The sequence below is a fragment of the Oncorhynchus kisutch genome, linkage group LG3 (assembly GCF_002021735.2).
Source record: "Oncorhynchus kisutch isolate 150728-3 linkage group LG3, Okis_V2, whole genome shotgun sequence".
NCBI lineage: Eukaryota > Metazoa > Chordata > Actinopteri > Salmoniformes > Salmonidae > Oncorhynchus > Oncorhynchus kisutch.
Window position 1 is genome coordinate 12,297,356 of NC_034176.2, and position 13,836 is coordinate 12,311,191.

Here is a 13,836-nt window from a genome sequence, read left to right on the forward strand (position 1 = left end):
TCGTATTATTGGCCTGGTTAGCCTTACTGTAGCTACTGTCCGAGCCTTAATGTTTTTTTTCTCTCCCACACAGGACGACACTAGGGGCCTTCCTGTCACACAAGGTAAACATTGAACGGTGCTCTCAAACTTTGACCTGGGATTCAGCGCACTCCGCCCACTTGTGTCTCTGCTGACCCGGGTTCAAATACTATTTAGGTTACTGTATTTCAATTGCTATTAAATACATTTCGAACAAATCATTTAAACAAAGATTGTTTGAAAATATAAGTAGTTGAATATTGTAATGTATTTGGAAGTATTTGCATATATTTACAACTACTTATATTTGAAGTATTTGTTTTGGGCTGTGTATTTGAAATAGAAATATACACACTTTCTCCAAATGCCTAAATACTTTAGTTATTGAAAACATAGGCCTACTTCATATTGTATATAAACATTTGCCTTTTTGTAAAATGTTTAGGGCAGGGTATTTAGGGGTATTTGACTTTTTTCCAAATACATTTATTTGAGTATTTGGTTTGTGAGTATTTGGTTTCACAAGTAGGCATTCAGATACTTCAAATATAAGTAGCGGTAGTTGATTTGGCCAGTGTATTTAAAAATACTAGCTAAAATACACAGAAAATAAGTATTTAAAATACAAATACTTAAATAATCATGTATTTGAACCTAGGTCTGGTTTGGCACTCCACTCACCTGTGTCTCTGTTCTCAGCTCGGGTGGCCGCTTCACGAGGGAGATGACTTTCACCCGCGGGAAAACGTTGACAAAATGGCTCGCGGGGAGCCTCTGACTGACCAGGTGACCAAATCACTCACATCACTTCTCTTAGGCTATCATCACGCCTCTGATTATTCTACACTGAATAACTCAACCTTCACTTAGTGTCACCCTTCACTTAGTGTCAAAGGGAGCTCTTTCATCAAGTTCCATCATTTATTATGTCCAAAGTAAATATGATGTGCATGAGTGAGTTCACTAAGGCTTACCTCTCTTATGTAGCCCTGTTGGATGATACTCAGAGCCAATGCCCACTGTAGAGAGAGACAGAGACAATTAGTGACAGGGATATGGGGAGATAGAGCTGGCTTGTTATGTTGGCTGGAAATCACAACACAGGACTCTGATTCTGTTTCAGTATTTTGATCTGAAACTGATCCTGTGACTCATCTGTGTCTGATTATTCTAATTAATCAGGACAGACTGCCTTGGCTGCTGAAACTGCATGATGTCATTCAAAGGTAATTATAGGCTACGTACACATCATTATACATGTATAACCACCTATTATATATGCAAATACACATAGTGAAACAGTTAGTCACAATCTCTTTTTTTATGGAACAGTCTCAAATCTATCGCAAAGGCTGATATGATAGAGCTGGATGGAAAGAATGTGAGAAAAAACTCCAGATCAGAAATGCATTCTTAAAATAAGATGAGATGGAGAGGGAGGTACAGAGGGAGGGAGGGAGAGAGAGAGAGATGAAAGTGACAGCTCTCACTTAGAATCTGTGTGACGACTTCAAAGAGATCTGCTCCCCTTCCGGACTCAGATTCTCCTAGTAATCCGCCTTCTCACTTTCCCAGTTAGTCACACACTCTTCCTTCCTGATCCCGCTAGTGGTTTTCAACATGGAGGTTGTCCATTTTCATCTGATGAAACCTCTCCCCAGTCACATGTAATCACTGTGTTTTATACATGTTTTAAGTGTTCTTAAATGTTTGTATAACATTGTTGTTAGATGTGCAGTGTGTATCATGATACAGACTTTTGCACAGAAAATTCCACCCTTACAAAAGAAGATTGCAGTTTTGAAACTGCAGTGACTGCATTCGACTGTGGTATTTTTGACACAGTAATTGCAAAATACTGCAGTTGAACTGCAAAATACTGCAGTAAAATTTTCTTTGCTATTTTGGACGCAGTATTGGCAACATACTACAGTTATACTGCACTCTAACTGCAGTTATACTGCAGTGTACAGCAGTTATAAGGCACTCTGACTGCAAGTTTGTTTTTCGTAAGGGCACTTCTGGTTTGTCGTCATTATCTCATAATGTTGTGGGTCTGTCTTCAATAGGGAGAGGTCTTCAGGGGGCGATGCCATCATGGTGTGTTCAGCTCTGAGGCGACTTTACAGGCAGGTTCTGCTGTTTGGCTCCGAGGCCCTGACCTACAGCTCGGACACAGCAGGTCTGCACATGTGCAGCCTGCCCGGCGTCTGGTTCCTCTTCCTGTATGGGACATATGATCTGATCCATGCGAGGATGGTGGCCCGGAGGGGACATTTCATGCAGCCTGGTCTCCTGCGCTCTCAGTTTGATGTTCTGGAGCCACCGGCGGAAGAGGAGAAGGCGTTGCTGCTTGATATTCGGAGGAGCACTGATGACATCTGCAGGGAGATACAGGAGCATCTCCGCCAACTTTCATAACCAGAGATCATGATCATGGACTCTCAAATCAAAGATAACATACTGGACTGCACTGTGTGCTAGAAAACAATTACATATCATGTCAGACTTTTATATTATTTTATTTTACAAAGCACAATAAATCCGTGATTATATGATACATGCTAGATGCAGAATCTCTATTGATTGTGTTTTTTAATCCAATAGGCTTGGGTCTAGGAAAATTAGCTGAGTTGAGGGAAATGTTTGAAAACATTGCATTAGTAATGCCACTCCCGAGTGGTGCAGCGATCTAAGGCACTGCATCTCAGTGCAGGAGGCGTCACTACAGTCCCTGGTTCGTATCCAGGCTTTATCACAACCGGCCGTGATTGGGAGTCCCATAGGCAGGCGCAGACTTGGCCCAGCGTCGTCCAGGTTTGGCCGGGGTAGGCCGTCATTGTAAATAAGAATTTGTTCATAACTGACTTGCCTAAATAAATAAAGGTTAAATAAAATATGAAATAGTATTACAATACAGTATGACTTACTTGATTTATGCTCATAGCTCCTGAAAGGAGCATAAGCTGTTGACGAATGTCCTCCATCTTACTCGGTTCAGGGCAAGTATTTCCAGGTCACACCAGTTGAGGAAACTCTCAGTCATTTCTGCCTGGATGTCTTTCCTCCAAGTGTTTCCAGGTCACACCAGTTGAGGAAACTCTCAGTCATTTCTGCCTGGATGTCTTTCCTCCAAGTGTTTCCAGGTCACACCAGTTGAGGAAACTCTCAGTCATTTCTGCCTGGATGTCTTTCCTCCAAGTGTTTCCAGGTCACACCAGTTGAGGAAACTCTCAGTCATTTCTGCCTGGATGTCTTTCCTCCAAGTGTTTCCAGGTCACACCAGTTGAGGAAGCTCTCAGTCATTTCTGCCTGGATGTCTTTCCTCCAAGTGTTTCCAGGTCACACCAGTTGAGGAAACTCTCAGTCGTTTCTGTCTGGATGTCTTTCCTCCAAGTGTTTCCAGGTCACACCAGTTGAGGAAACTCTCAGTCATTTCTGCCTGGATGTCTTTCCTCCAAGTGTTTCCAGGTCATACCAGTTGAGGAAGCTCTCAGTCATTTCTGCCTGGATGTCTTTCCTCCAAGTGTTTCTTGGTCAATACAGTATAACCATTCTTAAATGGTGACACAGACCTGCACACTATTTTGTAACAATGCCTGTCTGCCAAATGTCATGGATGGGGGGTTATCCCCATGATAAACCTAAATTAGAAATCTATCGCCCATAGCATCAAAGAGGGGTTAGTGGCCTCTTGGGAAGACCCCACAGAATCATAGAGCTGTTTCAGGGGAATGATTCACCTCCCACCCCCAACAAGGGTATTTCAGGAGCCTCTAATCCTTGTAAACTCCCCACCACTACTCTCATATCACAGTCTTGTACAACTAACCTTGTGGGGACACACAATACAGTCCCATTCAAAATCCTATTTTCCCTAACCCGTACCTTAACTCAAAAACCTAACCTTAACCCTAGCTCCTAACCCGTACTCTAACCCCTAACACTAATTCTAACCGTAACCCTAAACCCCCTAGAAATAGTATTTGACCTTGTGGGGATTAACAAAATGTCCCCAGTTGGTCAAATTTTTGTTCGTTTACTATTCTTGTGGGGATTCATGTTCCCAACAAGTATAGTTAAACATGTCCACACATATACACACAGCAGTGTTTCTACACTTACAGTATCTATACCCTTTCGGTATACAAACCTCAAAACATTGTAAAACTATGTGAGAATCTCAATTGCGTTTCCTTGATTCCTCGAATCCTCTCTACTTTCTTCCTTCTCAAAGGAATTGGATGAGAATTTCTCACCGTGTATGATCAATTCCAAATGAAAAGTTGCAATGCACATAACTGCAACTCCAGATCAGATATATAGTCCCATCTGCTGGACATCTAGATGTGCTACAAGGCAGTGGTGAAGAAGAGGGTTTCCCAAGGTCCTGCTTTCTGTAGTGGTGGGGAAAGACAGCAGAAAATACGGAGCGTTGCGCCGTGATTGGCTCAGTGCTGTGTCACTCATGGGGACACTACATCACCGCCAAGTCTAAGGGTAGACGTCGAAAATTCTAGCCCCTTGGGTGCTGCCTTAGAGTTACATTAGAAGTGCCCATTCAAGAAGGCTCAAACTCATTGGCCACATAAAATTACGTCAAATCACGTTATATGTACAGTAGCTTTGATTGGACTGATCATGTCAACATCATACTTTCAAAATCTTAGCTAGCAGTCATCATCATGAATCAAGTCGACAATCTACTGGCAAATCCTTTTTAATCCTTGTCATATGAAGAGAAATAATGATGAGAAATTATAGATAAAACGTATCGGTGCTCATCGGCCATTGGACATAAACATTACACAACAAGTTGGAAATCGCAAATTTAACAATGAGGGGTTTGGAAGGAATCAGTGACCGTGGCTGTGTAGTCCCAAATCTGGGATTAAGGGTCTCTTTTCCAAATTGAAAATGTTAAACATTCAATATTGGCCATGCTGTCAATGAAGCATGATTTGTGCCGTGCTCAAAACAACTGTTAACTCGGAACTGCGAAAACTTGACTTCAGTGAGGTCAAGACAACTGGGAATAAACACATTTTGAACGGTCATCCAACTCTGAAATTGTAAATCCGGCTTCTTCCCAGAGCCACGACCCGAAGACCAATGACATCATCATGATTCAACCTTGTTTTTTCCCCCCCGAGGTCCCAGTTGTTTTGAAAGCACAATAAATCCAGAGAATGCCAGACTTTGATGACAAAATTTGCCCACGAACATCCGCCGCTCCACCTTCCTGTTCAAGTGAGCACAGCACAACAAGGGGTGTCCAAAAATGTATTGTATACTGCTGCATAAATGATGTAATATGCCAGGGAGATATGTATACTGTAGCTAAGAAAGTAATACTAAGAATATATTGTGTAGTAAGATGTTAGTAGCCCATGTGCCTCACCCTAATAATTTGGTCTATTTACTCCTCTTAATTTCACCTACTGTTCTGACTTGGTGGTGCACATGTAGCCTGTAACCTGTTTTAGAGAAATGTAATCATTGAATATTGTAAGGGCTTTTATTGTCTGCTTATTTCCCCCTTTATTTATCCTACGGTTCTGACTTGGTGTACAGGGAGAACACTGTAAGAACGGCCCACGTTCCAAATTCTGTCACTGTACACTTCAAAAGCGCTAAACAAATAGTTGACTACGTCCGTCCTAGCTCGCTCAGTGTCTTGAATCAAAATTACGCTTGTCGTCCCCTTATGCCATAGTTCTACATCTTAATTGTCATTAGAAACCACATTTGTGGTTGTTTTTTTTAAAGGCAGTAAATGAGGCTGAATGAACCTATTCGCTGCCAGACAAGGCCCCGCTGATAGCCAGGAGTAGCAGTGGTAAGGTGTTGGGACAGGTTTTTGTACTGTAGGCCCTAACAGTTTGTGGGCACCGTTTGTCACTGTTATATTGCAATTAATGTATTGTTTAGTGTTGTATTGTGGCTTTGCTGGCATGCACTTAACCTTTTTTTTTTACCCCAAGATGTACATGCTAAAATCGCCACTGCAAGTGTACATCAGGAATGACCATGGCTTTGCAGTTTGTTGACAAAGACTAATACACACAAAGCAATCTTGTTTTTTTCCATTTCACTTTATTAACCAGCACACAGGAGAATGAATACAAATTAAATGCTGAAATCAAAAAGATGAAGGCTACAATTTTCCAAGGCAGTTGGTATCATCACCATACTGGCAATGTGCTAAGAAAGTGACTTCAGTAATTGCTTTGCTGAGCACTCTAAAAGATTATACTCTATCCATTCAGGTATATTATTAAGATTCCATTCCTGCTCCCGTTTTTTTGCATGTACAGTACTTCAATGGCTCCTGAATTGAATATTTTCTCTCAAGGAGGCAGGAGTCAACAGTGCCCTCCAGTGGTGGACAGAGCACATGGTTTTTGTTACACTAGCCAGTTTCAGTGGTGCAGTACAATTAATACATTTAAATTGTACAATGAATACATTAAAGACATGAAAAATATGAAACATGGGGTTTAGAAAGAAAAACACTTCATCCTCCATATATAAGCCTAACCGTAGGAGCATAAAGAACATACTATGATGGTTTGAACATTAGACAATAAAACAACATAGCCTATAATAACCATGAAATAACACAAGTCAAAAGTACATTTTATAAGAGTTAATAAAATGCACAGAGCTACATAGAGGTAAATAGAGCTACATAGTGAGTCATTGTATTATCAAATGGGAATAAATCTAAAGCCACAGGCACACTTATTATTGATTGGACATCACTGCTACATCAATATCAGTGCTACAAGCTTGCACTCATATCCAAGGCTGTGCAAGCGTGATACTGCAGCGTGATACGAGGGGCTGCTATTGAAGAAACTTGTCAGCAAAGGCCGGCTCCATGTAACAGTCAATTGAGCAGCCCACTTCCAAAATGAGCACCTCCCTCTGGCCTCCCCTAGTCTATACCACAATGCAGTGGCAAAACTGGCCTCCCCTAGTCTATACCACAATGCAGTGGCAAAACTGGCCTCCCCTAGTCTATACCACAATGAAGTGGCAAAACTGGCCTCCCCTAGTCTATACCACAATGAAGTGGCAAAACTGGCCTCCCCTAGTCTATACCACAATGAAGTGGCAAAACTGGCCTCCCCTAGTCTATACCACAATGAAGTGGCAAAACTGGCCTCCACTAGTCTATACTACAATGAAGTGGCAAAACTGGCCTCCCCTAGTCTATACCACAATGAAGTGGCAAAACTGGCCTCCACTAGTCTATACCACAATGAAGTGGCAAAACTGGCCTCCCCTAGTCTATACCACAATGAAGTGGCAAAACTGGCCTCCCCTAGTCTATACCACAATGAAGTGGCAAAACTGGCCTCCACTAGTCTATACCACAATGAAGTGGCAAAACTGGCCTCCCCTAGTCTATACCACAATGAAGTGGTAAAAAGAACACATAGCATTTAGTGCATTATGAATGCAGTCTGTTCACATTACACATATATATACACACACCCATACACACACACACACACAACTAAGACTGCTATACACATGCTCTCAAGGGTCACCAGTAGGGAACCTTTGGGTTATTTTCCTGATTTGAGTTTAAGGCCTTGGTAGCAGCAGGGAAGTACATCTTGATGCGAGACTAGCAGCATATTCACTCTTAAGAGTCTTGGATGGGACTCTTAGGTAGGATGGGACTCTGCATAAAGGAATGTGGCAGAAGCCAGCATGATCCAGATTAGAGCCTGAACCAACTAAGGCCATTCAGAACATACAGCACAGACAGGCCTGCACTTCACAGTTCAGCAGCTTACATATACAATATAAATGGCATTCAGGAGTGCATGTTTCACTAGTTCTCTGTGAGTGAAGAATGTGCAAGCATCTGATCGTACAACTGCATGATTGTACAAGTGAGTGTGCGCACATGAATTTGTTAATTGTATGTGCTCATGTGAAGTGTGTGTGTATTACAAGGATGGCGAGTCCAGCAGTCGTTGTACAGCGGCGTTGACGTCTCCCCCGGTAGCGATGAGGGCCTGCAGGTTGGCCTCTGGGTTGAGGAAACCCATGGTCGTCAGCTGCTCCACCTGCTCCTGGAACAGCAGCTCTTCAGTCTGAGCCTACACACAAAAAGTACAATACTTTGTCTTCCACTTGGGATGATGGTCATGTGTTTAATGCTCTCCTCCCCACCATGCTGACACAACATAGGTCCAATCCCAAATGAACCCCTAAATGCATGATAGGACATAGGGCTTAAAGGTTGATTGAGGATTGGGTCATACACACCACTTTGAGAGGCTTGAAGTAAAACAGGGTCCGGTTTTGGGAGAATAATGCAGATCAATTCTGGGGCTAACCTGCTGATTGGTGCTAGCGAGAGCGTCTAGCATCTGACGCACAAACTGTTGTTGTTGCCGCTGACCCGTTTCCGTGACTACCTGGGACCCACTGCTGAGGTCACTAGGGGCGGGGTCTGATGAAAATCCAGGGGCAGGGTTAAGATCTGAGCCGGCGCCTCCCAGTCCAACCCTACAGGAACGACAGGCATCATGGCGTCAGCCGACCACAGCTCAACACTACGTTGCTATAGGAACTATGTGGGTGGAGTACAAAATATAGGTCGCTTAAAGAGGTACTGTACTGTAGGTCTTTCAGGTGAAAAGTGAAGGTGTATGTTGATATATGGATGTTCTGACTAAGTACATGTGGAGGTATGGAGAATTGGTGTACATACCCTGGTATGAATCCAGGTGCCTCAGTGGCAAGGGTCTGCAGTCCCTGTTGGATCTGCAGCAGTGCCTGCATGGCCCTGGGGTTGGACATGGCCGACAGCATCTCAGGGCTCTGCATCTGAGGAAACACCAATCAGAGAGAGACTCACAGCGGTCAGAGGACCAATCACAGCTTACTGTATAGTCCTCCCAGCACCACTTGGTGTTTTAAAGTCACTGACCTGTTGGAGGAACATTGGGAGTTGTTGTCTCATTTGCTGCTGCAGTTGAGGGTTCCCAGAAAACAGTGGGTTGTTCAGCATCATCTAAAACATTCAGGGACATTAGAAGTGTGTGTGTGTGTGTGTGTGTGTGTGTGTGTGTGTGTGTGTGTGTGTGTGTGTGTGTGTATGTGTATGTGTATGTGTACCTGTGCTGCTAGGTCAGGGTTCTGGCTCAGGCTGTTGAGTAGGCTCCTCATGTAGGGGGCTGACAGCATGTTGTGCATCAGTGTGGGGTTCTCCGTGATCTGCTGCAGAAGACTCTGCATTCCCGGACTATTGAACATAGCTGCTACATCCACACAATAATCATTGAGGGATACAGGGGAGCTTATTAATGAAAGTGTAAGCCTACAGATTCGGTCAAGTATATTGGCACCCTTGCACAATTCATCATTTCAATCAGGCCAATCAAATCAGGCCAATCAAATCAGGCCAATCAAATCAGGCCAATCAAATCAGGCCAATCAAAAAACAATTACTGAAATTGCAATTTTTCATATAATTTTTTTTAATTTTCATATAAATAAAAATGGTCTAACTAAATTATTAAAAATTCAAATGAATTTGGTTGCAGGCAATTCATTTTTTGTTTATGTGTAATTTCTCTCACATGTGGTAATTTGCACGTCTCTACATGGTAAGAATAGCCATTCAACCAGTTAAAAAATATCTAACATTCCATTCTATTGACCTGTGTGAGAGGATAAATGTGTGTTTGTCCCACTGTTAGATGTTCTACCTCCCATGGCGGGACCTAGGTTGTGCAGGCTGGTCTGAGGGCCGTTGCTGGACAGGGTGGGGGTAGTGGTGGGTGTGGCAGTGCCTATAGGGGTGTCTGTGGAAGCAGGGGGAACCCAGGGGTTGGCGAGGGGGTCTCCATTTTCCACCCGGGGGGACTGGATTTCCCCTGGTGACGAGGTCGTCAGAGAAGCAAAAGGGTTTCCTGCAATCTAAGCAAGACAGACAGAGAGTGGGTGGGTTACAGTCCAACTAGTTAGTTCATTTACCTCCAATTTACCTTTACTTGTCCTGGTCAATGATTGGCATTAAGGGTTAACATTACACTTTAAAGTTCCATCAGGAGCTGTGTGTGTGTGTGTGTGTACCTACCGGTTCCTGAGCAGCAGCATTCAGCATGGGTCCCTGAGCATCAGTGGACATCCTGCGGAGGGCATTGTTGCTTAGTGCCCTGTCCTGGTTGCGCAACATCTCCTGCATCATGGTCGGGTTCCGTGCTATCTCCAGGGTCTGAAGGACAAGGAGAGGAGAACAATGACACAGGGAAGAGAGAGGAGGTTCGAAAGGAATAACACAGACACAAAGGTAACCGCAACACACACACCTGTCTCATGACGTCAGGGTTGTTGAACAGGTGGGTGATGTTGGGGTTGTGCTGCAGCAGCAGCTGCATCTGGGGGTTGGTCATGATGAGCTGTCTCATCATGTCTGGGTTGGACAGCATGCCCTGGACCAAGGGACTGTCCATAATCTGGGCCAGCAGCTCAGGGTTGGACATCAGCTGCCTCTGCAGCTCAGCGAGACCAGGCCCCGCAGCAGCTGTCCCTTGACTGCCTAGACCTACAGGATATAGACAAAGCTAAATGTTGAGGTAGCAAATACCCATCAGAAACATTTGGCTACCAACTCATCCATCCACCCATACACACACAGGAAGCCCCAAATCAAATAAAAACATGTCACATGCTTCTCAAACAACAGGTGTAGACTGTCAGTAAAATGCTTACGGCCCTTCCCAACAACGTAGAGAGAAAGAATAGAAATGTCAAACACGTAATGATAACTTGGCTGTAAACAATACATACACAATGAGTAATGATAACTTGGCTGTAAACAATACATACACAATGAGTAATGATAACTTGGCTGTAAACAATAAATACACAATGAGTAATGATAACTTGGCTGTAAACAATAAATACACAATGAGTAATGATAACTTGGCTGTATATAATAAATACACAATGAGTAATGATAACTTGGCTGTATACACAGAGACCAGTACCAAGTCCATGTACAACAAATTTGAGGTAGATATGTACATATTACTAAATCAAATGTTATTAGTCACATGCACATGACTGCCTGGTATTGAGGTCTTGGATGGCAAGGAGCTCGGCCCCAGTCATGTACTAGGCCGCACGCACTACCCTCTGTAGAGCCTTGCAGTCGGATGCCAAGCAGATGCCATACCAATTGGTGATGCAGCCAGTCAAGATGCTCTCAATGGTGCAGCTGTACAACTTCGGGGATTGTGAGGGCCCATGCCAAATATTTTCAGCTTCCTGAGGGTGAAAGGGCATTGTTGTGCTGTCTTCACGACTCTGTTGGTGTGTGTGGACCATGATAGATCCTTAGTGATGTGGACACAGAGGAACTTGAAGCTCTCGACCCACTCCACTATAGCCCCATCAATGTGAATGGGGGTGTGCTCAGTCCTCCGTTTCCTGTAGTCTACGATCAGCTCCTTTGTGTTGCTGACATTGAGGTTGTTGTTCTGGCACCACACTGCCAGGTTACTGACCTCTTCTATAGCCTGTCTTATCATCGTCAGTGATCAGGCCTACCACCGTCATGTCGTCTGCAAACTTAATGATGGTGTTAGAGTCGTGCGCAGCCAGTGTTGTGGGTGAATAGGGAATACAGGAGGGTGCTAAGCACGCACCCCTGAGGAGCCCCAGTGTTGAGGGTCAGTGTGGTGGATGTGTTGTTGATGAAGGGGGTAAGGGAGTGATATAGCTGGTCTTACCAAGGCTGAAGGTAGGGGTGGCTGAAGAAGCAGGAGAGGGTCGAGGGACAGAGGTAGGTTCTACAGGAGGGGGTCCAGGGACAGAGGTAGGGCCTTCTGGTTGGGCCTGTTCTGAGGCAGTGCTGTTGGAAGGAGAGGTACACAACTCCGGAGGCCTTCAACAGAAAGGGAAACGGACAGTTATAGTCCATCAATCCAATTTTGGGGACAACTTTAATGCTTTCATGTTTTCTTACCTACTCACACACAGTGTGTGAGATGTGTGTGTGTGTACCTGCTCTGGGTCTTGATGACCAGGTGGACGGTCAGTCCGTTGTAGATGCCTTGATGACTCAGCAGATCTGCATCTTTGAGGATCTTCCCAGCGAAGATGAGTACCAGCTGCTCTGTTTGTGCCTGGAACCGCTGGGCTATCTGCTCCTTAAACTACAGAGACAGGCAGAAGGTAGGCAGGGAGAGACATGAACTAATCCCTGCCAAGTAGCAGACAGAGAGAGAAAACCCATTTTACTGTAGGCTATATCAGACATTGGGAGTCACATTTGGCCAATAACAGTAAAGAAAATGTAATCGCCATGATGACAGCATCATAAGAAAAATGTAACGTAAGCACAAACATGGCATTATTCACAAATAAGCTGATTGCATCAGTCCAGCTGTGTGTGGCTGCACCTCGGTGGGGACAGGCCCACTGGCCTGGCGGCATATAAAAGTTTACATCCATGAAAACACATAGGTGTTAAAATACCAAACATCACATAGGTCTAGTACTGTCAAGATTAGAAATCGAAAAACTATTTAGAAATACTTGACAGTTGCCACGTGCTGTTTAGACCATGTTCCGATAAGATATCGTGACTTGACCGAATAAATGGATTCCACATAAGCAAATAAGACAGTTCCAATGACCGCACTGACCTGTTTGATGGAGCTGTTCTCTGGAATGGCGATTTCCTCTTTTTCCTTGGGTGTTTTCACAGTAACTCTGATGATCTTACATTCAGCAGGGAATGGTTGTTGCTCGTCCTCATCCACAGTATTAGCCATCTTTTTGCTCTCGCGGTGGGGACAGACCTATGTCTGACCACGCGGGCAAAGAACAGACTGTTTGCATAAGCGAATCTCGTAATGTGATATTTTATTTCCTGGTGTCCTAATCTTGCTGATTCGAAAAATATCTGCAAACGTCATAATGGATAACAGTGCACGGATAATGTTATTTTCTTTACCTCTTAATATTTCAACATATTGTAGCCTAATTAATTTCGTTAGATGTTTCTGAACACTCGTACATTCATTCAGCTGCAGCCATGATTAAATACACTACATGCCCACAAGTATGTGGACACCTGCTCGTTGAACATCTCATGGGCATTAAAATGGAGTTGGTCCCGCCTTTGCTGCTAGAAAAGCCTCCACTCTTCTGGGAAGGCTTTCCACTAGATGTTGGAACATTTCTGCGGGGACTTGCTTCCATAAGCCATAAGAGCATGAATAAAGTTGGGCGATTTTACCTGGCTTGCAGTTGATGTTCCAATTCAACCCAGAAGTGTTCGATGGGGTTGAGGTCAGGGCTCTGTGAAGGAAAGTCTAGTTCTCCACACCAATCTCGAAAAACCATTTCTGTATGGACCTCGCTTTGTGCAAGGGGCATTGTCATGCAGAAACAGGAAAGGACCTTCCCCAAACTGTTGCCACAAAGTTGGAAGCACAGTCTTCTAGAATGTCATTGTGTTGTAGTAACATTTAGATTTCACCAGACCATTATTTCTCCACCAAACTTTACAGTTGTCACTATTCGTTGGGGCAGGTAGCGTTATCCTGGCATCCGCCAAACCCAGATTTGTCTGTCGGACTTGTCAGAGAACGCGTTTACACTGCTCCAGAGTCCAATGGCGTCAAGCTTTACACCACTCCAGCCGATGCTTGGCATTCCGCATGGTGATTAGGCTTGTGTGTGGCTGCTCGGCCATGGAACCCCATTTCATGAAGCTCCCGACGAACTGTTCTTGTGCGGATGTTGGAACGTGGTAGTGAGTGTTGCAACAGA

At 44.0% G+C, this 13,836-nt stretch overlaps 2 protein-coding genes across 9 annotated transcripts in view; one reads left to right on the top strand and one right to left on the bottom strand.

Moving 5' to 3' along the window:
• Positions 1-2,581, top strand: part of LOC109875736 (IDNK gluconokinase) — a 2,947-nt gene extending 366 nt beyond the window's left edge. Inside the window, exons 2-5 of the mRNA XM_020468159.2 lie at positions 74-104; positions 721-807; positions 1,204-1,247; positions 2,091-2,581. Coding sequence (XP_020323748.1) covers positions 74-104; positions 721-807; positions 1,204-1,247; positions 2,091-2,442 — 514 coding nt within the window. The 3' untranslated portion in view covers positions 2,443-2,581. The remainder of the gene's footprint in view (positions 1-73; positions 105-720; positions 808-1,203; positions 1,248-2,090) is intronic.
• A 3,516-nt stretch (positions 2,582-6,097) lies between these two features.
• On the bottom strand, positions 6,098-13,453 carry LOC109875583 (ubiquilin-1). 8 transcript variants are annotated; one of them, XM_020467958.2, is made up of 13 exons: positions 13,301-13,453; positions 12,705-12,866; positions 12,061-12,212; positions 11,787-11,941; positions 10,362-10,597; positions 10,130-10,267; positions 9,711-9,969; positions 9,166-9,305; positions 8,978-9,061; positions 8,759-8,874; positions 8,382-8,553; positions 7,993-8,141; positions 6,101-7,717 (listed from the first exon to the last, which is right to left on the bottom strand). In XM_020467958.2, the coding sequence occupies exons 2-13, from the start codon at positions 12,831-12,833 to the stop codon at positions 7,618-7,620; spliced, it is 1,830 nt and encodes a 609-aa protein (XP_020323547.2). In that variant the 5' UTR covers positions 12,834-12,866; positions 13,301-13,453; the 3' UTR covers positions 6,101-7,617. The 8 variants fall into 8 exon arrangements, with proteins under 8 accessions (XP_031673325.1, XP_031673340.1, XP_031673341.1 ...); XM_031817474.1 differs by lacking the exon at positions 13,301-13,453 and adding an exon at positions 13,016-13,175; XM_031817465.1 differs by lacking the exon at positions 13,301-13,453 and having other exon boundaries at positions 6,098-7,717; positions 12,705-13,174.
• Positions 13,454-13,836: the final 383 nt, after the last annotated feature.

Bases quoted from the DNA above. Each gene is read 5' to 3' on its own strand.
- LOC109875583 (XM_031817465.1), bottom strand. From the start codon at position 12,833: ATGGCTAATACTGTGGATGAGGACGAGCAACAACCATTCCCTGCTGAA. The intron at 11,942-12,060 runs GTACACACACAC...TTTCTGTTGAAG, and splicing joins GTCATCAAGACCCAGAGCAG to GCCTCCGGAGTTGTGTACCT. The intron at 9,970-10,129 runs GTAGGTACACAC...TGTCTTGCTTAG, and splicing joins ATGCTGCTGCTCAGGAACCG to ATTGCAGGAAACCCTTTTGC.